The sequence below is a fragment of the Capra hircus genome, chromosome 21 (assembly GCF_001704415.2).
Source record: "Capra hircus breed San Clemente chromosome 21, ASM170441v1, whole genome shotgun sequence".
Lineage (NCBI taxonomy): Eukaryota > Metazoa > Chordata > Mammalia > Artiodactyla > Bovidae > Capra > Capra hircus.
In genome coordinates, this window is record NC_030828.1 from 12,018,043 (window position 1) to 12,043,824 (window position 25,782).

At 46.6% G+C, this 25,782-nt stretch overlaps 1 protein-coding gene across 2 annotated transcripts in view; it reads right to left on the bottom strand.

The window, feature by feature from the left end:
* The window catches only part of MCTP2 (multiple C2 and transmembrane domain containing 2), a 269,217-nt gene that overhangs the window by 172,189 nt on the left and 71,246 nt on the right, over positions 1 to 25,782 (bottom strand). Inside the window, exons 3-4 of one of the 2 annotated variants that reach the window (XM_013972926.2) lie at positions 13,238 to 13,297; positions 11,994 to 12,102 (exon numbers count right to left, since the gene is read on the bottom strand). In XM_013972926.2, the coding sequence (XP_013828380.1) occupies positions 11,994 to 12,102; positions 13,238 to 13,297 (169 nt within the window). The remainder of the gene's footprint in view (positions 1 to 11,993; positions 12,103 to 13,237; positions 13,298 to 25,782) is intronic. The other variant, XM_013972927.2, reaches the window with a different exon arrangement.

Consider the following 25,782-nt stretch of genomic DNA (forward strand, 5'->3'; position numbering starts at 1 on the left):
AATCAGGTCAGTGGAGAAGATTCAGTGAAACATTCCAATACCAAGGTTTTCCATGTTGGTTGCTATGAAACCTGAAGGATATTTTCTGAGTCAAATTTAAGATGAAGAAAATAAAACCATCAATCCACAATGGAGTTCTCATTCAAATACTGCACCACTAAAAACTAGCGTCTCTTTCATGCCTGCTGTCACATCGGCAAGAAAGCAGAAACTGGTCTTAGAAAACACCCTGAACCATCCATCTGCCCTGCTGGCAGCGGGCAGGGCATTGAGGGGTACAAAATCTAAAGAGAAAAGCAAAAGGTATGCAAAAAGAGGGTCAAATTACCGAGAAACGGGGAAGAAACGCCATAATAACAGTGGCAGAAATGCCACAAGTCACTGCCTTTCTCAGAGGGAAACAGAAATTAAACCCAAAGAGAAATAACTAGAACCAGACACAGCAACTGTCACGGCTCACGGCCCGCACATGGGTCATGTCGGCCCCCCACGGCCACTGTGCACGGCTGTGTCAGCCCCATCACACATCCCCACAAGCCCACCCACCAAGCTCAGCCCCACAGTCTCAGCTGGATGGTGTCTGAGCTGGGTCGGTGCCCAGAGTCCGTGACTCTGAACTGCTGTCCCGTGCCCCCAACACTTTCCATCCTAGCACAAAAAGGTCACTTTTGTTGGACACCACAGGGTAGAGAGAAGAGACTGCTGAGGGGCTGGTCCAAGCCTACAGAGCTGCCTGGAGGCAGAGGGATGAACCCTCAGGGTACCCCATTCACAGCACACCTGCTTGGACGCTACATGGTTGCTCCTCGGTACATGACACAGAGTTCTAGAAGCAGCCCATCTATCCCCTAATCACATCTGCGATGAGGAGCATGTTTCTCTCTAGGTCAAATACAAGAGCATCCTTTCCTTTCTAAAGAAGAAGCGCAGAAACATAAAAATAGTAGTCTTTAAAGTAAGCCTACAGATTCACCGGAAAGACTGATACTGAAGCTGAAGCTTCAATACTTTGGCCACCAGATAGGAAAAGCTGACTCATTGGACAAGACCTGGATGCTGGGAAAGATTGAAGATAGGAGGAAAAGGGGACAACAGAGGATGAGATGGTTGGACGGCATCACCGACTGAATGAACCTGAGTTTGAGCAAACTCTGGGAGATAATGAAGGACAGGGAAGCCTGGCGTGCTACAGTCCACGTGGCTGCATACAACTTAGCACCTGAATGACCACAACTGATAAACTGCAAGAGAGAGAGAGAATTCAAATCAGAGGGACCAAATGATTTGCCACCAAATCAGAGGTGACATCTGAACATTTTAGTAGCAGTTTAGTACTTTATTAAACCTCTCTTGCAAGGCCTACTTTTCACACTAGTGGGAGATCTTCCAATGCTCTCTTCCTATAATCTACAAAAGTACTTGATCCTGTTCTAAAAAAAAACAAAACAGAACTGTCCTCGTCTACCTAACCTGCGTATAACCATTTGCAGGATGGATGAATGAGTCATGAATTTTCAAGGCCTGAAACTCACAGCAAGATGACCATGAGCCTTCAGCCCTACAGCTGTGTATGTCCCAGCGATGCTACGAGCCCTGAGCCACAATGGCCCTTTCCTTCCCTTTTGCAATACTGCAAAATAGCCACCAGAGGGCATCAACAACCTAATATGCTGCTGCTGCTGCTGCTGTTGCTAGTTCACAGCAAGGATACTGTATAACTAACTGCTTTCACATCAATGGAAAGTAAAAGGATTTCACTGCAAGGGCTGTTACTTTTCAGGAATTAATGCCCCAGGATATAAACATGGAGGGAAGCATTTTTCCAAAGACAAGAGGCCTGCCCACGTCACGTGTTGCTCGTGCCAGGCCTAGGAAACACGGCTGTTGGCATTAGCAATGTCAGTTTGAGGACACCAGAATATGTTCCCACTCACATTACTTTTCATGGGAAACAGCCAGGGTTCAACTCTCACTGTGGATCAGCCAAACTATGAAGCAGTCAGACTTAAAATGAATTGATCCTATCACATTTCCTTCTGCTTTACCGATCTCAAAATTATAGACCCCCTAAGAGTTATTACCACAGGGGCTTGTTCCTCTGGTGGCTCAGGGGTGAAGAATCCGCCTGCCAATACAGGAGACCCAGGTTCAATCCCTGGGTTGGAAAGATCCCCTGGAGAAGAAAATGGCATCCCACTCCAGTGTGCTTGCCTGGAAAATCTAATGGACAGAAGAGTCGGTGGGCTACCGACTACGGTCAGAAAAGAGCTGGATATGAGTTAGTGACTAAACAACACCAACAAAGAGTTACCAGACAATGGCTCAGAGAACCTAAAACAGGTGTCTGGTTAGGTCAAAGACAATGCAATCTGTAGAACCTCCCCCGGCTCGAAAAAAAAGAAAAAAAGAATGTAAATGGAAAATATTAGAGTAAAAGGAAAATATAAAAGAGTAAAAGGAAGAAGATGGGAGGAGGAAGAGGCATGGAAAGGCAGAGCGAAGGAAAAATTAATGTCAGAAAAGGAGGGAAGGTGGGGCGGACAGACAGGCGACTGGGAGCCACAGGCCAGGGCAGAGGGCGAAGACGGGGCTGAGGCTTCTCCGCAGAGACGGCTCAGAAAGGCGGGCTCAGGGCAGCGCCGCGGCGGCTGACAGCGGCCGAGCGAGGCTCAGTCCCAGAGAGACCACGCGGCAACCCAGGCTGCCAGGGCAGGGGAGAGGCTGCCAGGGCAGGGGAGAGGCTGCCAGGGCAGGGGAGAGGCTGCCAGGGCAGGGGAGAGGCTGCCAGGGCAGGGGAGAGGCTGCCAGGGCAGGGGAGAGGCTGCCTAGCGGGCACCCAACTCGCCGACAGGGGCCAGGTGGAGGCAGATTTGAAGGGCCGCGTGTCAGGGAGCGGAGAGACATTCCCGAGGAAGGTAAGCGGGAAGGGGCAATTTCCTCCACGTCGCCCCACTCGTAGAGCGACCCCCTCAAACCTCTCAGCGCGCCATGGCACGACCCTCACGCCCACGGGCCTCACGGGCACACAGGCCCCTGACCGCGAGGTGACTCCAGCCCCTCACCAAGTCCAGCTCCCTGAATGGGCTCCGGGTTTCGCTGGGCCTCCTCAGTGTCCACACGCACACACCACACACACACACCACACACCACACACCAGACATGTACACACCACACACACACACACACACACACACACACACCAGACACCAGACACCAGACATGCACACACCACACACACACAACATACACCACACACCAGACATACACACACCACACACACTACACACACACATACACCCCCCACACACACACCACACACACACACCCCACAAACACCACACACACCACACACCCACACACACACACACCACACACACCACACACCACACACACCATACACACACACACACCACACACACCCCACACACACCACACACACACCACACACACACAGCACACACCACACTCACCCACACCACACACACACACCAGACACACACACACCACACACACACCACACACCACACACACACCACACACACACCACACACACCACACACCACACACACACCACACACACACCACACACACCACACACCACACACCACACTCACCCACACCACACACCCACCCACACCACACACCACACACCACACTCACCACACACCACACACACCATACACACACACATACCACACACACACCACCACACACACACCACACACACACCACACACACCACACACCACATACACACACACCACACTCACCACACACCCACAGACACACACCACACCCACACACACCATACACACAAACACACACCACACACACACCACACACCACACTCACCCACACCACACACACACACACCAACACACACACACCACACACCACCCACACCACACACACCACACACACCACACACACCACATACACACACCACACACACACCCACCCCCACACACACACACCACACACACACCACCACACACACCACACACACACCCCCCACACACACCACACACCACACCACCACACACACACCCCACACCACACACCACACCACCCACACCACCACACACCACACCCCACCACACACCACACACACACACCACACACACCACCACACACACACACACACCCACACCACACACCACACACCACCACACACCCACACACACCACACCACCACACACCACACACACCACACACACCACACACACCACACACACACCACACACACCACACCCACCACACACCACACACACACACACCACCACACACCCCACACACACACACCACACACACACACACCACACACACACCCCACACACACACACCACACACACACCACACACACACCACACACACCACACACCACACCACCCACACCACACACACCCACACACCACCACACACCACACACCACACTCACCACACACCACACACACCCACCACCACACCACACACACACCACACCACACACCACACACACCACACACACCACACACCACACACACACCGCACACACCACACACACACCACACTCACACACACCACACACCACACACACACACACACACCACACACACACCACACACACCACACTCACCACACACACCACACACACACACCACACACACCACACACACCACACACACACACCACACACACCACACACACACCCACACACACACACCCACACACACACCACACACACCACACACCACACACACACACACACACACCACACCACCACACACACCACCCACACACACCACACACCCACCACACACACACCACCACACCACACCACCACACACACACCACACCACCCCACACACACCAATACACACACACCACACACCACACACACACCACACACACACACCACACTCACCCACACCACACACACCACACACCACACACCACACACACACCCCACACACACACCACACTCACCCACACCACATACCACATACACACCACACCAACATACCACACACACCACACCACACACCAGACATACACACACCACACACACCATACACACAAACACACACACCACACACACACCACACTCACCCACACCACACACACCCCCACACACACCACATACACACACACCACACTCACCACACACCCACAGACACACACCACACCCACACACACCACACACCACACACACCACACGCCCACACACACACACCCTTATCTATACTGAAGGAGGAATAGAGTCGTTGACAGCTGAAGACCTGGGACGTTCAGGGTGGTGACTACATAACAGTCCGTGCCTGACGCCATTGCCAAGCCTGGGCATCGTGCAGAGGTAGCAACCTCCTAGGATAACAAAGGTCATCCAGAAAAATCTCAAAATCCCACCTCGATAGTCTACTTAGAAAACCAGCCCTGTGCCTGAGACAGAGAAGTGAGAAATTTAGATAAAGTGTTCACAGCACTCTTTACACCAGGGAAGGCCTGTTCCAGGAGGCTCCACTCACTGTTCCTGGATGGGCTGAGTGACAAAGGGTCCAGTCCTCAATCATAAATGCTGGGGGGAAATATCTTTTCCTGAGAGAAATATGATATTTCACTTTACTGCCCAGTGAAAATACACAGGGAGGGCAGGAGGGTGGGGGCAAAACTTCTTACCGCTCAACATCTCTAGACTTCTCTGCACTATTTCATGTCACCTTACTGAGATGCTTTCCAGACACTTCATTTGAAAACATGAGCTTCACAACTTGCATCACATCTCCTCAACAGCTCATACCTCCTTATTTTAAATAAAGATGTACTTTGCTACTTTGAAGAGCAGTTTCTTCAAGGGAAATATCCAAAATCAGATCAGAATATTCTAGATCAAGGTCAACAAATTTTGGACAAGGATAAAATCCGGCCTAGTGTAAAGCTGTATTGGAAAACAGTTATGTCCACTCAAACTACCGCACAACTGCACTCATCTCACATGCTAGTAAAGTAATGCTCAAAATTCTCCAAGCCAGGCTTCAGCAATACATGAACCGTGAACTCCCTGATGTTCAAGCTGGTTTTAGAAAAGGGAGAGGAACCAGAGATCAAATTGCCAACATCCACTGGATCAAGGAAAAAGCAAGAAGAGTTCCAGAAAGACATCTATTTCTGCTTTATTGACTATGCCAAAGCCTTTGACTGTGTGGATCACAAGAAACTGTGGAAAATTCTGAGAGAGATGGGAATACCAGACCACCTAACCTGCCTCTTGAGAAATCTGTATGCAGGTCAGGAAACAACAGTTAGAACTGGACATGGAACAACAGACTGGTTTGAAATAGGAAAAGGAGTACGTCAAGGCTGTATATTGTCACCCTGCTTATTTAACTTCTATGCAGAGTACATCATGAAAAACGCTGGACTGGAAGAAACACAAGCTGGAATCAAGATTGCCGGGAGAAATATCAATAACCTCAGATATGCAGATGACACCACCCTTATGGCAGAAAGTGAAGAGGAACTAAAAAGCCTCTTGATGAAAGTGAAAGAGGAGAGCGAAAAAGTTGGCTTAAACTCAACATTCAGAAAACGAAGATCATGGCATCTGGTCCCATCACTTCATGGGAAATAGATGGGGAAACAGTAGAAACAGTGTCAGACTTTATTTTGGGGGGCTCCAAAATCACTGCAGATGGTGACTGCAGCCATGAAATTAAAAGACGCTTACTCCTTGGAAGAAAAGTTATGACCAACCTAGATAGTATATTCAAAAGCAGAGACATTACTTTGCCGACTATGGTCCATCTAGTCAAGGCTATGGTTTTTCCAGTGGTCATGTATGGATGTGAGAGTTGGACTGTGAAGAAGGCTGAGCACTGAAGAATTGATGCGTTTGAACTGTGGTGTTGGAGAAGACTCTTGAGGGTCCCTTGGCCTGCAAGGAGATCCAACCAGTCCATTCTGAAGGAGATCAGCCCTGGGTGTTCTTTGGAAGGAATGATGCTAAAGGTGAAGCTCCAGTACTTTGGACACATCATGCGAAGAGTTGACTCATTGGAAAAAACTCATGCTTGGAGAGACTGGGGGCAGGAGGAGAAGGGGACGACCGAGGATGAGATGGCTGGATGGCATCACGGACTCGATGGACGCGAGTCTGAGTGAACTCCGGGAGATGGTGATGGACAGGGAGGCCTGACGTGCTGCGACTGATCGGGTCGCAAAGAGTCGGACACGACTGAGCGACTGAACTGAACTGAAGTGAACTGAACTATGTCCACTGATTTACACATTGTCTGTGGCTGCATGCATGCATCCATGCTAAGTTGCATCAACTCACGTCTGACTTTGCGACTCCATGGACTGTAGCCTGCCAGGCCCTTCTCTCTGTGGGATTCTCCATGCAAGAATACTGGAGTGGGTTGTTATGCCCTCCTCCAGAGGATCTTCCCGACCCAGGGATCAAACCTGTGTCTCTTACATCTCCTGTACTGGCAGGCGGATTCTTTACCATCAGTGCCATTTGGGAAGCCACTATGTTATACACACTTCTTTTTCTCAAATCTCCCAACTACATTTTAGGACAAGCTGCATCGTGCCCATTCTGCAGATGGGTAAATTCCATTGCAGAGTGAGTGAGTTGATACAGGAAATCACAAGCCAGGAAGTGGACTGTCACGCCCCAGTCCTCTTCTTTACCCCCAGAGCCACCCACTCTGCCAAGACCCGCCACAGCCACTGCCTCCCTGCAAGGCACCGGTGAAGTCTCTGTACCTCAGTCACCTGAACTAGGACTCCTGCTAAATGGGTTGAAGCTGGTGATCTGCGTGACATTTTAAAATTGTATATATGTCTTTTCTTTTTCCTTTTCTGGACTTTATCACCAGGTCCCACTCGTGTTCCAGTGTGATGCTCATGCCAGTGAGAATAAACACTTGCTGAATCAAGGAGGGAATGAAGGAACTCTGCTCCCTCCAGGGCAGATGTTTTCCCTTTCATGACAGTCTTTAATACTCCTTGTCTTGAAGGCCAGAACTGAAGTTGGATTTCCCTAATGAAGAACTAAAATGCATTAGAAGCACTGTGTGTATAGAGCACCAGTCTGGCCATGGGGTTGCAAAGAGTTGGACACGACTGAGCAACACAACACGTGGCACTGCCGGACGTATGAAGATAAATAAAGTGGCCACCCCGCTAATGCAGCACCAATATTAACAGGGAGGATCAATCATTCATCCCACTAAGGGCAAAGGTGTATGGTCTGTAGAGGTAAAACACTCATAGCACTGAGATGACAAGGAGCTTGTGTCTGTGAAGAACATAAAAGACTAAATAGAAGTTCCATTTGAATAGATCTTAAAGGACATTTAGTATTGAAACAATCAGCTATTGATCTTATATCCAGAAAATCAGAGACCACGTAATCAGTTCAGTTCAGTCGCTCAGCCGTGTCCAACTCTGAGACCCCACGAATCGCAGCACGTTAGGCTTCCCTGTCCTTCACCAACTCCCGGAGTTTACTCAAACTCAAGTCTATCTTGTTGGTGACACCATCCAACTATCTCATCCTCTGTCGTCCCCTTCTCCTCCTGCCTTCAATCTTTCCCAGCATCAGGGTCTTTTCCAATGAGTCAGTTCTTTGCATCAGATGGCCAAAGTATTGGAGTTTCAGCTTCAGCATCAGTCCTTCCAATGAATATTCAGGACTGATCTCCTTTAGGATGGACTGGTTGGATCTCCTTGCAGTCCAAGGATACAGAATACATAGTGTAAATTTCGGCACACCACAATGCTCTTTGTACCTAATTATGTTAATTAGGTGAATACCAAATTAAATTATGTTTAGAGACTACAAATTAAGTAAGAGAGCAAACGCATAATGAGGTCCAGCCCCAGGAAAAGAAAACATTATGTCTGAGAGAGGACTGAAACTCTCCCTACCAGGAGAAGCACGTGTTTCTGCTTGCCTGCCTCAGCTCAGTGCCTGGAGCAGCGGTCCTCACAGCCTGGTTTCTGGGCCAGCTGCATTGTGATCGCCTGGGAACCTGTTAGAACTGTAAGTTCTTGGGCGCCCCATCAGACATCCTCAATCAGAAACCTTTGCAGGTGGGCAATGCGTATTTTCACAAGTCCTTTAGGCTGCTCAGACATTCACTCAATTTTGAAAACTATTGGTCCAAAAGACTGCATTGGATAAAATTCTGAGTTGGGCTCCATAGAAAACATTGTCAGGCCGATTAGACATGTCAGACATGTGCCCTGCCTCCACACAAAGGAGCCAGGACACAGGTGCCAAAGAGTATGATCCCTGCAGAAATCAACAGTGGGCATCCAACATGCCCTGAACACACCCTAATACCTGTGAAAATCAAGCAGTAATGAATGCAGTCACAAACACTTTCTGGGAGGGGATGTTTTCTTAGTGGATAATGATTAACCTTCCCAATAAATAAAAGAGACAGGAACAGTTACTACCAGTTATAAAAGACACAGGTGCTAGAACAGGTTATGACCTAGACTCCTTACTAGGTATTTATCTTTGGATTATATTAGGTGTACAAAAGATAGAGGCAACCTGGCATATGATGGTTAGCTCTGATGAAACCATAATGGCAGAGATGACTATGATAGGGTTAGAGCACAGACCACAGCCTCTCCTTTGGCCCCGAAGCAGTGAGGTGTGGAGTAGCTGTGCATAAACCTTATTGTTCCGGTCCTTTTCTGATGCAGGCAATGGCTTCTCCATCATTTGCCAACTTCACTGAGCATCTATTGGGTGTCTGCTAACAGTGTGCCAGTGTGATACAGCAAGGGTGGTGTGGCCAGACTACTCACACAGATAAGGGATACAACAGCTAGAACAGACGGCAAAACTGGAAAAGGGGGAGCTGGTCCTGGAAGAAGTCCAAGGTCTGGGCACATCTCCAAAGTGACAGACTTTTGGAGTGTTTCAAAAATTCAGAACAGGACATGTATTTTACAGGTTTACAGAAATTTCTTTCCAGTCAGGTTAAATGAACTCTCTGTGGTACCTATTTCTAATCTCCAAATGAGTTGTCCCCAGTCAAGCTCTAAAATGATCACCGTTTCATGGAAGCATCCACCAGACACCACGGGTTCCGAAAAAGAGTTGGGATATTCATGGGTGGGCAGTTAGCTGACTCTGGTTTATGATCGTGTCCCTCAGATGTGATTCCAGGTATGAAATGCTATCTGCCCCAAACCCTTCAAAATAACCTTAAGAGAGCTACCTAATACAGCACAGACATTTTATAATAAGAGTATACAATACCACTCACTACCCAAGAAGTTGCACAATTGATAGATAAGCAATTATAACTTTGATAGAAACACTATTTCCCAACAAGGAGAAAATGAGATTTGTTCGCTATTTTGAAATCCTGACAAATTACAAAAAGAGATAATTTTGTTTTAAAAAACTCCACCCTAAACGATGGCAGTCAGCTAAGATCAGGTTGATGGAAGACATCACACTCCTAAACGGGAGCAGTAGAAAGAAAGGCACAGGACACAAAGTTTCAGGGACAGAGGTGAGGCAAGAGGATAGGATGGCAGGAACACCAGGGGCGCTCCAAGCATTGAGGCAACAGAGGCAGGAAGCAGAAAATGGCCCGAGCAAGTACCAGCGTGACTGGTTGGCACAGCACTTAGAGCAGCTGGGTGGGCCAGCACTGCCCTGTTCCTCTGGGGCCGAGCCGTGACCAGCAAAGGCACTTGCAAGCAGGAAGGGTGAGCGTGGGCACGAAGGCAGAGAGGAAGGCCGTCCACGACAGGGGAGAACCAGGAGCTGCTGGTAACTGGGAGGGATGGGAAGGAGCTGGCCTCAATGGCTGGCTCTCCCTGTCCGGATGCACGTTCCACAGTTGCTCCGTGAAGACAGGACACGGTACCCCAAAACAGCATCTATAGATGGCAACAGGGACACATCAACAGAAGGAGGAGTGGAAAACACAACAAGAGACATCCAAGGGAGGAAGCGCCAAGCGGGAGATCTGTAATGCATACTTAATGCTCTCAAAGCTGACGGCAATACCTTACGCATGAAACAAACGTGCTGTGTGCTCAGTCACTGCAGTCGTGTCTGACTCTGCAACCCCACAGACTGCAGCCCGCCAGGCTCCTCTGTCCATGCGATTCTCCACCAAGAATACTGGAGCGGGTTGCCATGCCCTCCTCCAGGGGATCTTCCCAAGCCCGGCAGAGATCAGACCCACGTCTCCTGAGTCTCCTGCACTGCGGGCAGATTCTTTACCACTGAGCCGCCACGGAAGCCCAAAACAAACATAGACTGTTCTAAAAAAAAATTTTTTTAAAGACAACTCAAAAGACGAACAGAATAGCACAATGGTCATAACAGTTAATGCGAAAATGAGTGAGCTGGAAGGCCCAGCTAAGGAATTCTTCCTGAAAAAAAAAAAAAAAGTAATGGTAATAATGAGAAAGAAAGGTAAGAACAGAGAAGATAAGACAGAAGGGTGGCCTCTTTTCACAGCTGTTCCAAAACAAGAGTCGAGAGGAACTGGCAAAGATTGGAGAGACTGGCAAAAACCCAAAGAAAGACACAAAATTCTTTAGAATAAAAAGACTGCACCTTCTAGACAAAATAAATGAAAAAGGATAACAAAGGAAAAACAGATATATCCTTCTCCAGGGGGACCTTCCTGACCCAGGGATTGAACCTACATCTCCTACATTGCAGGTGGATTCTTTACCACTGAACTACCATGGAAGCCCCTGAAAGCACTTACAGTGATGTTTCCTGCCAGAACTTTATGTGGTTATTCATATTTGATGATGATTATTAATCAGAGAAAAGGACAGTAAGATTTTATGTGTTTCAATAACTCACTGCAAATACCTTGATACTTGGAGAAATTTAGATAGAGAGCTCCGGTCTACCACCAGCTGTGCTGAGACAGAGAAGGCTGACTAGCAGGGTTGACAGAGGGCAGAGAGGAAGAGGTCCCCAGGTTACCGACAGCGCACAGGGCCAGGCCTTACCACAGCGATCCCGGACCACCAGGTTCCGACCTTCCTTCAGGTGGATGGTGAGGAGGTAGGCAAAAGGGCTGGGCAGGTTACTCAAGCCATCGCCAGCTTCCCTGAGACCCTGCATAGATGGAGAAGTAACTGAAGTCAGTTGTCTTGGGCCCGAGAAACAGAATGTGGAAATGCTTCTTCATTTAGGCAAAAAGGATGCTTGCGATCATGGCAAATCGTCTAGCATTATCCTCCACCCCCACCTACTTCGATGCTTACCCTGTTCTTTATCTTTCTCCCAGAGGGATTCTATGAGAATTCATGACAAGAGTTTTGCAATATTAACTTTTCAAGAAGAAGTATTAATAGATAAGTTGCATGCTGACAACTGACGTCCCCTTAAACTCACTCATGTCCTGCAGGATCCTTTATCCTCCAGTTTCTGGTGGAGTACCCAGAGAGGACTCAGCATGCAGAGGCCCAGCCATGGGGCGGGCCCCCACAGGCCTGGCCCACACCTCCAAGCTCAGATGTGGGATGTCTCCCTCCTCTTCTCCCCTTGCCCACCACCCCCACCAGTTCACATGGAATAGAAAGATTCTAGTTCACGACGACTCAGATGACAGCCTTCTGATCCATGACCACTAACCCACGTCCCTCCCTGGGTCCCCACAGGAGACACTTCCTCTCTGGGGCATATTTTTCTTTCATACCCTGAGCCCCATTATAGTGCTTCCTACACTTAAACACACAGTCTCGCCTCTGCCAAGCTCCTTTCCCTCTCCAGAAACACATCAACTTCTATAAGCCATTATATCAAAATCAAGTTTTTTCTGAATATTTATTAAATGAATCCAATTCAGGTTTTGAAAAGAGCAAAGGTGTATCTTTCGAAAGAAAACGTACAGATAAAATGATGTGTTGTTCACTTATTTGACTTTCAATTAACCGATCTGTGGCTAAGTCACTCTCAACCAGCCTTCTTTCCAAAGTTTCTAGGTCCACATTTCAAAGCATTTCAAAATGGCTTTGTCTCCTGCACCAATCTCCCTCATTCTCATGGCTCTGTATTTTTAGAAGAATCTATTCCACTCTGACAAATCAATAGACACTGAATTCATCTTTTCCAGCAACAATTTGCAGGGCCTGTCTTTGCGGGTGACTACAGTTCCACATCCTTTAGAAATAAAAAGAGGCAAAGATCCAAACATTTGATAGGAAATATTTGTAGTACTTAGTGTTTGTTTTTAAGGAATGTCACTTACAGATTGCTCTTTGAAATGCTGAGATGTCAGAGCAGCATTCAGATCCCCACTTCCACAGAGCTGTCAAGAAGAAGAAGAAAAAGAATAACAACCCTGCTTTAAAAAAGAAAAAGAATATACCCTCACAAGGATACCCTTTATCAGGTCTTTCCCTTTGAAGCTGCCATTTGCATACCAGTTTCAGATGTGCGGGGTGCCTTCCAGAGCATGTGGTGAGTCTTGCCAGTAAAAGGCTGACTCACTGGAGTCCATGAGGCTGCAGCCTCTGCCCTCTTAGTCACTGATCAGTGTGTAGATAAGGCTGATTCTACTCTCCTGTGGGGCGACCAGCACATCTGTAGTTCACGCAAGTCATCAGCGTGCCAGCAGCTTTGTCCCAGGGGAGGACCAAGGGCCATCCTGCCAGGTCCCTCCATCCGGGACCTGCCTGGACCCCGGCCATAAAGGAGAAAAGGGTAGAACAGGTACCAGAGACCTGAGCTCATCAGTCAGGTAGGACCCATTTCAAATATGGTCACAAAGACCTTCCTCCAACCATAACCTCATGAACAAGAACCAATAAGGAAATGCAGATTCTCTACAAACGATCTCAGATGGGGAGGTGTATTTCTATTTCCCAATTTAAATACGCCTCCAGTAACCAGGAAATGATGCCACGGGGCAATGAAGTGAGTATGGCTCAGCAGTAAGCATGGGACGCTGGAGACATCTGCACTCTTATCAGGGTTTTATGCACACATGTGAGGTCCCCAGGAGCTCTGGGATTTTATGAAGGTTCTGGGCTCGATGTGAGACTAGATGCCTACATGAAAAGGCACAGACAGTTGAAGTGAAATGAACAAAAGGCCTCCTAGTACTTGGGGTGTGTGCCCATTTGTTGGACCCATTAGCTGGGGCTCATTTCCTGTGGGAAAACATGAGATTTCTCCCTCCAAACAAGACTGAGTAATTCTGAAGTTGTGGGTAAACTGAGACCCAGGCAGCAGTCCTGCAGAGATTGCTCAGATGACCCTGAAGCTCTGCAGGAGTGAAGGTGGGGACCAGATGCACTGTGGTCACTGATCCTTGGCACAGCAGGCTCAATTCAGAGAGCCTGCCTGGATGGAAGGCAGACTGGCTCAAGGACACTGCCTCTCTCTCTCTCTTTCTCTCGAGTGGAGCTTAGGCAAACAGAACCTGGATTCTAGAGCAAAAGGGCATTTCTTCAGATGCTACAAGGGCTACAAACAAGCAGGGGCTTTCTGGTCCACCCCCTGTACATGCACTGACACCACAAAGGGCTACAGGAACGAGCCCTGATCGCAAGTCATGTGGAGCCTCATAAGCCCTCACCAGTGAGCACAGGGGTGTTCCTATAGACGTCTGCACCTGAGCTTCTCCCATCACATCTGCCTCTTTCTCCCAGTCTTAGTCAAATGTCCCTCAACTGTGAATACATTTCATTCAGGACCCAGGGTGATGGCAAGCACTTGGACCTTGCTCTAAGGACCCCAGCACTTCAGTCACGGGAAGCCCCAGCTGTGGAAGGACCACGATCACCCATCTCTCCCAGTGTGGGCTTGATCCCAGTAGCAGACAAGGAAGGAAGCAGCCGGGCCTCCAGCCACCTCTTGTCTGGTTGGTGAACATCTACTGTGTTACACGTAAAATGACACCCAGGAGAGCGAGACACGACAGCCTGCGGGCTGCTTTATGAGGACGATCAATATTTCAAACTCAAATCTCTCAAGTTCAGAGGATGTCTCCTCATGCCTTTTACACTACGGCACTCTCCCACGGGGTCACCTCCTAGAAGCTCAGCAATTCCTCCTCTACCTGATCTGCAAAACCAAAAATGGCCAGATCAGGTCTTCATGTGCCGAATCAACAAGTAACATCTGCTGTGTGATCACCCTGTTAGTGTCTCCAGTTTCGTGAAACAAATCAACACCCCACTGAATCCATCCTATTTGAAGGCAGTTCTGCAAAACCACTGGTGCTGGGATCAGAATTCCTGTTTAGAGTGAGTGGTTATGAACTCAGTAACAGGAGGCCCAGTATCTTCCACGACCAAACAGGAGAGAGAATGTTCCCTAAGAAGCATTATTCCTCAAACAGCACACCTACACACTCTCCCAAGAGAGGCCTCCCTGCATTTAATGATAACTGATGGAGTGACAACTAATGATAACGCTCATGAAGTGACAAATGAGCCCACATCACCACCATCATTTACTTGCTATCAGAAACGATCATGGGGCTTTCCTTCAAATTCACGGTAAGTCTTCCGCTTAGAATAACATGGAAATTAAATGTGAAGAATGACATTAATTCAACATGATGGCTGGTTTTACTCACAGAAAAGTCACAGAACTTAAAGTTATGGTTCCCATGGCCCCTGTAACTGTCACCCGTTGTATATACACACCAAGGAAGGAAAGTGATCACTATAAAGAAGACAGGAAAAGCCTGCAAAAGCAATGGAGGACCAGGTTACAGCCGCTGGGGGACACATAACTGAACATTTCCTTACGTTCTGCATGGAGCCAAAGGATTTTTCATTGAGTAAAACTGCATTATTTTCAGCTTTTTTTGTAAACCAACTAACAAATTGGTATCTTTTTCATTAAAAAATTACAATGAGTATTTTTCTTATAGGAATACTTGGTATCTGCCATCTTGAGATTTCTGTTGTTGTTCTCAGCAAGCATAATCAAGCACTCTAATTTTTATTTTTAAATTTTACCTTAAAAAAGTTAACACATGGTGAAACTGGCTTCTTACATGTGTGTATAGTATGACGACATTTTAATACATGTATGTATTTGTGTAACTACCACCAGTATTAGGACACAGAACTGCTGCTGCTGCTGCTAAGTTGCTTCAGTCGTGTCCGACTCTGTGCGACCCCATAGATGACAGCCCACCAGGCTCCCCGTCCCTGGGATTCTCCAGGCAAGAACACTGGAGCGGGATGCCACTTCCTTCTCCAATGCATGAAAGTGAAAAGTGAAAGTGAACTTTCTCAGTCGTGTCAGACTCTTCACGACCCCATGGACTGCAGCCCACCAGGCTCTTCCATCCATGGGATTTTCCAGGCAAGAGTACTAGAGTGGGTTCCCCCCCAAAAAAAATCCTGCATGTGATCCCATTGTGGTCTAGTCGTTTCCTCTCCCTACTCCATGGCAGTAAATGACCTGTTCTTATCCTATAGCTTCACCTTTTTTCAGAATATCATATGTATGCGAACTTTTGACACTGGCTAACACCAAAACCTGTATGCAGGTCAAGAAGCAACAGTTACAACAGGACATGGAACAACAGACTGGTTCCAAATAGGAAAAGGAGTGTGTCAAGGCTGTATATTGTCACCCTGCTTATTTAACTTTTATGCAGAGTACATCATGAGAAATGCTGGAAGAAGCACAAGCTGGAATCAAGATTGCCGGGAGAAATATCAATAACCTCACATATGCAGATGACACCACCCTTATGGCAGAAAGTGAAGAGGAACTAAAAAGCCTCTTGATGAAAGTGAAAGTGGAGAGTGAAAAAGTTGGCTTAAAGCTCAACATTCAGAAAACAAAGATCATGGCATCCAGTCCCATTACTTCATGGCAAATAGATGGGGAAACAGTGGAAACAGTGGCTGACTTTGTTTTTCTGGGCTCCAAAATCACTGCAGATGGTGACTGTAGCCATGAAATTAAAAGATGCTTACTTCTTGGAAGGAAAGTTATAACCAACCTAGACAGGTTATATAATAACATATAATATGGTTAATAATAACCATATTAAAAAGCAGAGACATTACTTTGCCAACAAAGGTCCGTCTAGTCAAGGCTATGGTTTTTCCAGTAGTCACGTATGGATGTGAGAGTTGGACTATAAAGAAAGCTGAGGGCAGAAGAATAGATGCTTTTGAACCGTGGTGTTGGAGAAGACTTTTCAGCATCCCTTGGACTGCAAGGAGGTCCAGCCAGTCCATCCTAAAGGAGATCAGTCCTGGGTATTCATTGGAAGGACTGATGTTGAAGCTGAAGCTCCAATACTTTGGCCACCTGATGCGAAGAGCTGACTCATTTGAAAAGACCATGATGCTGGGAAAGATTGAAGGCAGGAGGAGAAGGGACGGCAGAGGATGAGATGGTTGGATGGCATCACCGACTCAATCGACATGGGTTTGGGTAAACTCCGGGAGTTGGTGATGGACAGGGAGGCCTGGCATGCTGCAGTTCATGGGGTCGCAAAGAGTTGGACACGACTGAGCAACTGAACGGAACTAAACATTTTTCACTCAGCAGAGTGCCTCTGAAATCCATTCAAACTGGCAATTTTTTAAATTGCTGAATGGTATTCCACAATTATGAGTGTACTATAGTTTCGGAGAAGGCAATGGCACCCCACTCCGGTACTCTTGCCTGGAAAATCCCAGGGACAGGGGAGCCTGTTGGGCTGCCATCTATGGGGCCTCACAGAGTCGGACACGGCTGAAGCAACTTAGCAGCAGCAGCATAGTTTGTTTATCCATTAAGCACTGGTTTCAACCATTTTAAACAAATGTTTCCAAGGGCATACTCAGGAAAAGACAAATAATCTTGAGTATCATTAGTGATGAAAAGTCTTCATATGATAAAGCTCTCTAATTATATACAACATCCAGAAACTCAGCACTAACATGTTGGCAGAAGGCCAGTCATCCCTCACACAACTCTCCCTGTCACCTTTCTGGTAAATGGGATTTGTGTGTGTTTGCATGTGTGCGTGAGTATGCGTATGTTTTCTTTTTTTTAATGACAGCAAATTTACATCAATATTTCCATTTTATCTTGCTTTAAGGTATAATTTATGGAAAAGTAAAACTTACAAAACTGCATATAAAACTTATTAAAATGAGAAGATATTCTCATGGATGGGTCAATTGTTTAAAAAAGGAAAAGAAAATCTCCAGTCACCAAGGATCTTAAGAGAAAGACACTGATGTGAAAAAAAACGACATTTTCTTTTGTTTACACTATGTGTGATCTTGTACAAATATCACTTCCCATGTGGCTGTCTGAAGGATCTTACCACGACGAATACACAGGAAGTCTAATAATAAGCAAAGTGAACAATTTGACTGTTTAAAACTTTAGTGGAAGAAGATGTAAACCCACATGCAGGAAAGCTAAATAAGAGTAACAAGTTGGCTGAGAAGGTCACTTGGATGGTCTCTGGGAAATACTCTATCCAAGGACATGAGTATGGCAAATGATATATATAATACATATGGAATTAATCACTTAACCCACATCTATTATTGGGTGGGCCAAAAAGTTTGCTTGGGTTTTTCCATAGGATATAATGGGAGGGAGGGGACATAGGAATACCTATGGCTGAACCAAGCTGATGTATGGCAGAAACCGACACAACTTTGTAATTATCCTTCAATTAAAAATAAATAAAGGAAGAAAAAAAGATGTGATGGAAAAACACAAATGACCTTTTGGGCCAAGCCACCATTAACACTGTGAGTACTCAGGAAGAGTGTAGTCACAGACACAAATACCTACAGGGAAAGGAAGTAGCAAGAAGGGCAGAGGCAGATGACTAGACAGACCATTACGTGATGCTTGAAAACAGTGACGGAATTCAAGCAACTCAGGCGGCAGTCAGAGGTCACAGTCAGAATGCCTGTTCAGAAAAATTCACGTCTACCAAATGGCTAAGTCTATGTGGATGCAATCTTCATATAACTTTTTAGGAGGTTATTGATCATACAATCACGGTATACACATTTATTTTCCCCCACTCCCAAAATTATTTAAAATATTATCTAATACACAAAATATAAGTATGTGCATCTGTGTGAATATTCACTGCCTATACCAGCAAATTAAGGCCCAACAGTTGTCTTTATAAAGTTTAAACACTGAAGCACAGCCCCACGTATCTATTTGTGTATTGCCTATATATATATTTATATACTTTCTTTTTTTTTTAACGTTTGCATAAATTTTATTTTTTTTTTAATTTTTATTTTTTTAAATTTTAAAATCTTTAATTCTTACATGCGTTTCCAAACATGAACCCCCCTTCCACCTCCCTCCCCCTAACATCTCTCTGGGTCATCCCCATGCACCAGCTCCAAGCGTGCTGTATCCTGCATCAGACATAGACTGGCGATTCAATTCTTACATGATAGTATACATGTTAGAATGTCATTCTCCCAAATCATCCCACCCTCTCCCTCTCCCTCTGAGTCCAAAAGTCCATTATACACATCTGTGTCTCTTTCCCTGTCTTGCATACAGGGTCGTCATTGCCATCTTCCTAAATTCCATATATATGTGTTAGCATACTGTATTGGTGTTTTTCTTTCTGGCTTACTTCACTCTGTATAATCGACTCCAGTTTCATCCATCTCATCAGAACTGATTCATATGAATTCTTTTTAACGGCTGAGTAATACTCCATTGTGTATATGTACCACAGCTTTCTTATCCATTCATCTGCTGATGGACATCTAGGTTGTTTCCATGTCCTGGCTATTATAAACAGTGCTGCGATGAACATTGGGGTACATGTGTCTCTTTCAATTCTGGTTTCCTCGGTGTGTATGCCCAGCAGTGGGATTGCTGGGTCATAAGGTAGTTCTATTTGCAATTTTTTAAGGAATCTCCACACTGTTCTCCATAGTGGCTGTACTAGTTTGCATTCCCACCAACAGTGTAGGAGGGTTCCCTTTTCTCCACACCCTCTCCAGCATTTATTGCTTGTAGATTTTTGGATCGCAGCCATTCTGACTGGTGTGAAGTGGTACCTCATTGTGGTTTTGATTTGCATTTCTCTGATAATAAGTGATGTTGAGCATCTTTTCATGTGTTTGTTAGCCATCCGTATGTCTTCTTTGGAGAAATGTCTATTTAGTTCTTTGGCCCATTTTTTGATTGGGTCGTTTATTTTTTCTGGAATTGAGCTGCAGAAGTTGTTTGTATATTTTTGAGATTAGTTGTTTGGCTAATTTCACGCTACAACACCAGGGTTGAGTAGTTGCGACAGAGCAACAGCTATGGTTCACAAGCTGTACCTATGTATTTTACCTAGCCCTTTACAGAAAAAGTCTGCCAACCTTGGTACAGGGAACTTCTCTTACCACATTCAGTAACAGGTGCCCACTGACCTTCCGTAACCATTTTCAAGACTGCTAGCAGTAAGTACTTTAAAAATAACAGTGGTTCCCTCTTTACTCTAGCTGCTGCTGCTGCTGCTAAGTCGCTTCAGTCGTGTCCGACTCTGTGCGACCCCATAGACGACAGCGCACCAGGATCCCCCATCCCTGGGATTCTGGCTAGCCCTTCATAACCAACAAATACACGCTTCTGTTAACTTCTTAAAAGAAGTCCATGGGCTGTCATTAGTAATTCACCAATTTACAAATTGAGAGGCAGAGCTAAGAGGCTAGATGGTTGCCAAAGAGAAGCAAGAGAGGTTAATCAGCCCTTCACCTGGTATCTGCTCTTCACTGCACACAACTGCACCCAGAACCAGGAGAATCTCAAAGCAGAACCTTCATGTGACATGCACAACAGTCAGCTCTGACCAGTAGTAGACAAACCCCTGGAGCCACAAACACCTAAGTCTGAATTCCACTTCTGCTACGTCCTGGCTTTGTGGCCTTGAAAAGTTCACTTAACGTTCACGGCCACAGGAGCATCTCTCAAAGGGGCAAAAAAATCTATCACCATTACAGGCTGTGAGGAGAAAAATTCATTCCTTCAAAGATACCTACCCAAGTTCCTTCTTTGGACCAGTCACTGTACAAGGATCTCTGTATAAAGAGTGAGCCCAAAAAGTGTGGCCCAATGAGACGACATTTACACAGCACTCAGCAGAGTTCCTTCCACAGAACCTCTCGAGGTGCTATTAAATCGGTGTTGCCATTCTATTATTTTTTATTACTATGAAGACAGTGGATGTGTTTGGGAAGACTGAAGAAAACAACTCAATGAAGGTGGTCAGTAACCCAAGTCCACCCCTTCAGTCTGACCATCCCTACCCCACCGACACTCTTATGATGGCAGACAGACCATCAAGGTAGGGCTTCCAAAGTGGTGCAGTGATGGAGAATCTGCCTGCAACGCAGAAGATGTAGGAGATGTGGGTTTGATCCCTGGGTCAGGAAGACCCCCTGGAGGAGGAAATAGTAACCCACTCTAGTATGCTTTGGCTCTGTCACTTCATTCTTTCTGGAGTTATTTCTCCACTGATCTCCAGGAGCATATTGGGCACCTACCGACCTGGGGGAGTTCATCTTTCAGTGTCCTATCTTTTTGCCTTGTCATACTATTTCTGGAGTTCTCAAGGCAAGAATACTGAAGTGGTTTGCCTTTCCCTTCTCCAGTGGTCCACATTTTGTCAGAGCTCTCCACCATGACTCGTCCTTCTTGGGGTGGCCCTATGGGCATGGTTCATAATTTCGTTGAGTTAGACAAGGCTGTGGTCCATGTGATCAGATTGGTTAGTTTCCTGTGACCGTACTTTGCAGTCTGTCTGCCCTCTGATGGAGAAGAATAAGAGGCTTACAGAAGCTTCCTGATGGGAGAGACTGACTGACGGGAAAACTGGGTCTTGTTCTGATGAGCAAGGCCATCCTCAGTAAAACTTTAATCCAATTTTCTGTTGATGAGTGAGGCTGTGTTCAATCCCTGTTATTTAGGAGGGGAAAAACTGGTGGAGGTAATGAAGATGATGGTGATCTCCTTCAAAAGGCATGCACGGCTACACTCAGCGCCCCCAGCTCTGCAGCAGGCCGCCACCGGTCCACACCTCTGCTGGAGGCTCCTGCACACTCACGGGCAAGTCTGGGTCAGTTTCTTGTGGGGTCACTGCTCCTTTCTCCTGGGTCCTGGTGGACACAAATTTCTGCAAGGAGATCCAACCAATCCATCCTAAAGGAAATCAGTCCTGAATGTTCATTGGAAGGACTGATGCTGAAGCTGAAACTCCAATACTCTGGCCAGCTGATGCGAAGAACTGACTCATCTGAAAAGACCCTGATGCTGGGAAAGATTTAAGGCAAGAGGAGAAGGGGATGATAGAGAATGAGACAGTTGGATGGCGTCACCTACTCAATGGACACAAGTTTGAGTAAACCCCAGGAGTTGGTGATGGACAGGGAGGCCTGGCATGGTGCAGTTCATGGGGTCGCAGAGAGTCGGACACAACTGAGCGACTGAACTGAACCAGTATGCTTTCCTGGACAATCCCATGGACAGAGGAGCCTGGCGGGCTGCAGTTCACAGGATCACAAAGAGTCAGACACGACGTAGCTACTAACACACACATACATACACAATCAAGGCAGATCTTAGGATGGAGCTGTCTTCCCCTCTTCTCTCAGCTTATTAACTTGAACCTGCTTCCTCCACAACTCCAATCTGAGGCAAACTCACTTATTGCTATTCCCAGTGTCCACAGCAGGTACAGCAAGCATCAGTTCATGCTATTGATCCATCCTGCCCTGCCTGTGAGCAAACACAGCTCCCAGCCCACAGGGTACCTTTGCATCTGCTCATCCAGCATCCCGGGTGGTTGCTATGGTAGCAGAGTTAGCTGGCAGGATGGGAAAGCCCCTGTGCTACAGCCTCAGAAGTAACTCTGACACCTCCCACCATCCTCTCCAGTCACACTTCTTCCGTGCTATCTCTGACATACACCAGGCACACTCCTACCTCCCTGGAATCTGTATGCTGTCTCTTCTGAATTTCAGGAATGCTTTTCTCCCGACACGTGTACAACGTGCTTTCTCACCTCCTCTGGGTCTTGTATACATGTTTTCTTCTCAGAAGAGGTATTTCCTGACCACTGTGTTCAAAATGGGTCACACCTCCATCTCAGCGTTCCTAAATGCTTCCTCTGCTTTGTTTTTCTCCATCCAATCTCTCACTTTCTGAACATATCTGAAGCCCACCACCATCTCCAATAGGATCTCCAGGAGGAAATACACTGTGGTCTGCTTTGTCGACCGCTGTGTTCCCAGTGTCTCAGGGCAGGATCGGCACACAGCAGGTATGGGAAGAAGGGAGGGGAAAAAGAAAAATGCAAACAATTCCATGAAGGACCCTGGGGCACGGTTTACATGCTTGTCTCACTGACATCATGTATGTTCAGCAATGATTTCTGACATAAAACAAAAATAGTAAAGAACACACAACTGAATAGTACCAGCAATAGCAACTGAAGTGTCGAGAAACCGACGCCCTTGTTTAATTCGGCAAGCTGTCGGTTGTTTCCTCTCTGTGGTTTGCCATCTTGCTTCTCTGTGGTCACTAAACTGAAGCTCTGTGGTTGCCAAGCAGAGTTTCTGGAACTATCCCAATAAGGTACTCCTCTAAACCACTCAACTTGTCCACATAAGCTTGCACCAAAGTGAGATGTTTAAAACTCCAACTGTCAGAGTGTTAGGGAAGGAGGGACCCCATTGTGGGGTGACATCGCTGGTGGGGCAGGGATGGTATTAATCCTCCATTCAGGATTATTGGCTACAGACCATGATAATAAACCATTCCATCACTGTAACTGATAGGGGGATTTAAAAGGGCACAGTGGACACTGAAACACAAATACCTTCCTTTGATGATCAACTCTTTCTAGATCACCAGCTCTGAGCTCTCCTGAACTGCAGGTCTACATTTCTGTAAATCCCTGATACATACAGAGTTTGGCACACGGGCTTTAGATTCAAACAATCCTCGATTAAGTTCCTGGCTCTGACACTTACTAGCTGGATATTAGGCAAGTCTTTCAACCTCTTTGGCCCTCGACTTCATGCTGAAAACATAATGATAAAAATAATAACAGTAATAAATACAACCATAATCTTAGCAGTGAGTCCTCATTGGGCGCTTGCAATTGCCACATACTGGGCTATGAGCTAATTCTATTTTTCTAGCGTCATAAACAACAACCTTAACTACCTGGATTTATTCGCCACCTATCTGAGTCTTAACCTCAAAATGCATCCGCTTCAGGCCTTTCCGGCCACATACTCAGAGCAATCTCTCTGCTCCCCTTTCACCTCAAATGGCTCGTTATCTCACACTGTCTAGAGATTGCCTCAGAGTGCTGGTCACTGTTTCCAGTAATTGGGTCTCGTCTCAACTCCATCATCAACACCAAGGACGAGAACCAGAGGTGACTCTGTATTTTCTAAATTCTTAACCACGAAAAAGTACCTTGTAAAATATCTTCTTGGGGGAATGCTGATAGGAGAAAGAAGCAAAAAAAAAAAAAAACAAAAAACAGCAAGATAGAAGAAAAAATAAATGACTCTCCCTTTGAGTCTCCCTAATTTTATCTTCTTCATGTAAGAGGAGACATTTGGGAATGCCTTCAAAACTCACCTGGGGCTTCCCTGGTGGCTCAGAGGATAAAGCGTCTGCCTGCAATGCAGGAGACCCGGGTTCGATCCCTGGGTTGGGAAGATCCCCTGGAGAAGGAAATGGCAACCCACTCCAATACTCTTGCCTGGAAAATCCCATGGACAGAGGAGCCTGGCGGTCTATAGTCCACAGGGTCGCAAAGATTTGGACACGACTGAGCGACTTCACTTTCTTTCACTTTCAAAACTCACCTACCCACTCAAGGTCTCCATGGATCAGCATTTCTCCCAAGCAAACTGAATTTCTATGCACCCCACCCCCGCCAGCACACAGCAGTCAACTTCAGACACAAAGTGAATCAATATATTTTACATAAGTTCGGTTTGCAGAAAGACTGGGGAAAAAACGGAAGAAGACATCATCTCTGCTCTTCCAGGCTAACAAGAGAGGCTGACTTCTACACTGCTGGCCAAACACACAGTGGTGGTGGTGGTGTGGGGCAACAGCATGAGATGCCCTTTTAGCATCTCGAGCCCCGAGTCATGGTGCTGAGAGCAACGGGAAAGAGTGTCATCCATCAGAGGGGGTACATACACAGTCACATACAGGGGGCGATCTGGTTGCCAGGCAACCATGATAGGCTATCACCTTGAATGAAAAAAGGCACAACTAATAAAATGTCAGTCATAAAAAGGGACAAGTCTCACGTGGAAGTGTCGCAAAATGACCTGCCCTTTGAACCCTGTAGACAGGAGAGGAAGCCTATCCCTAGGACATTAAGAATCTCGGCTTCATTAGCAAGTGAGACAAATCCCAGTGCAGGCCTCAGACCACGGATGTTCCATCCCTCACCCCCTTGGGAAATTAACCCTGAATATTCATTGGAAGGACTGATGCTGAAACTGAAGCTCCAATACTTTGGCCACCTGATGGGAAAAGCTGACTCATTTGAAAAGACCCTGATACTCGGAAAGATTGAAAGCAGGAAGAGAAGGGGACGACAGAGGCTGAGATGGTTGTATGCCATCACTGACTGAATGGCCATGAGTTTGCGCAAACTCTGGGAGATAGTGAAGGACAGGGAAGCCTGGCATGCTGCAGTCCATGGGGTTGCAAAGAGTCAGACATGACTGAGCGGTTGAACAACAACAACAATCCTTGTCTCAGATCTGGTTTATCTGATTCTTCTAATGTGTAGCAGAC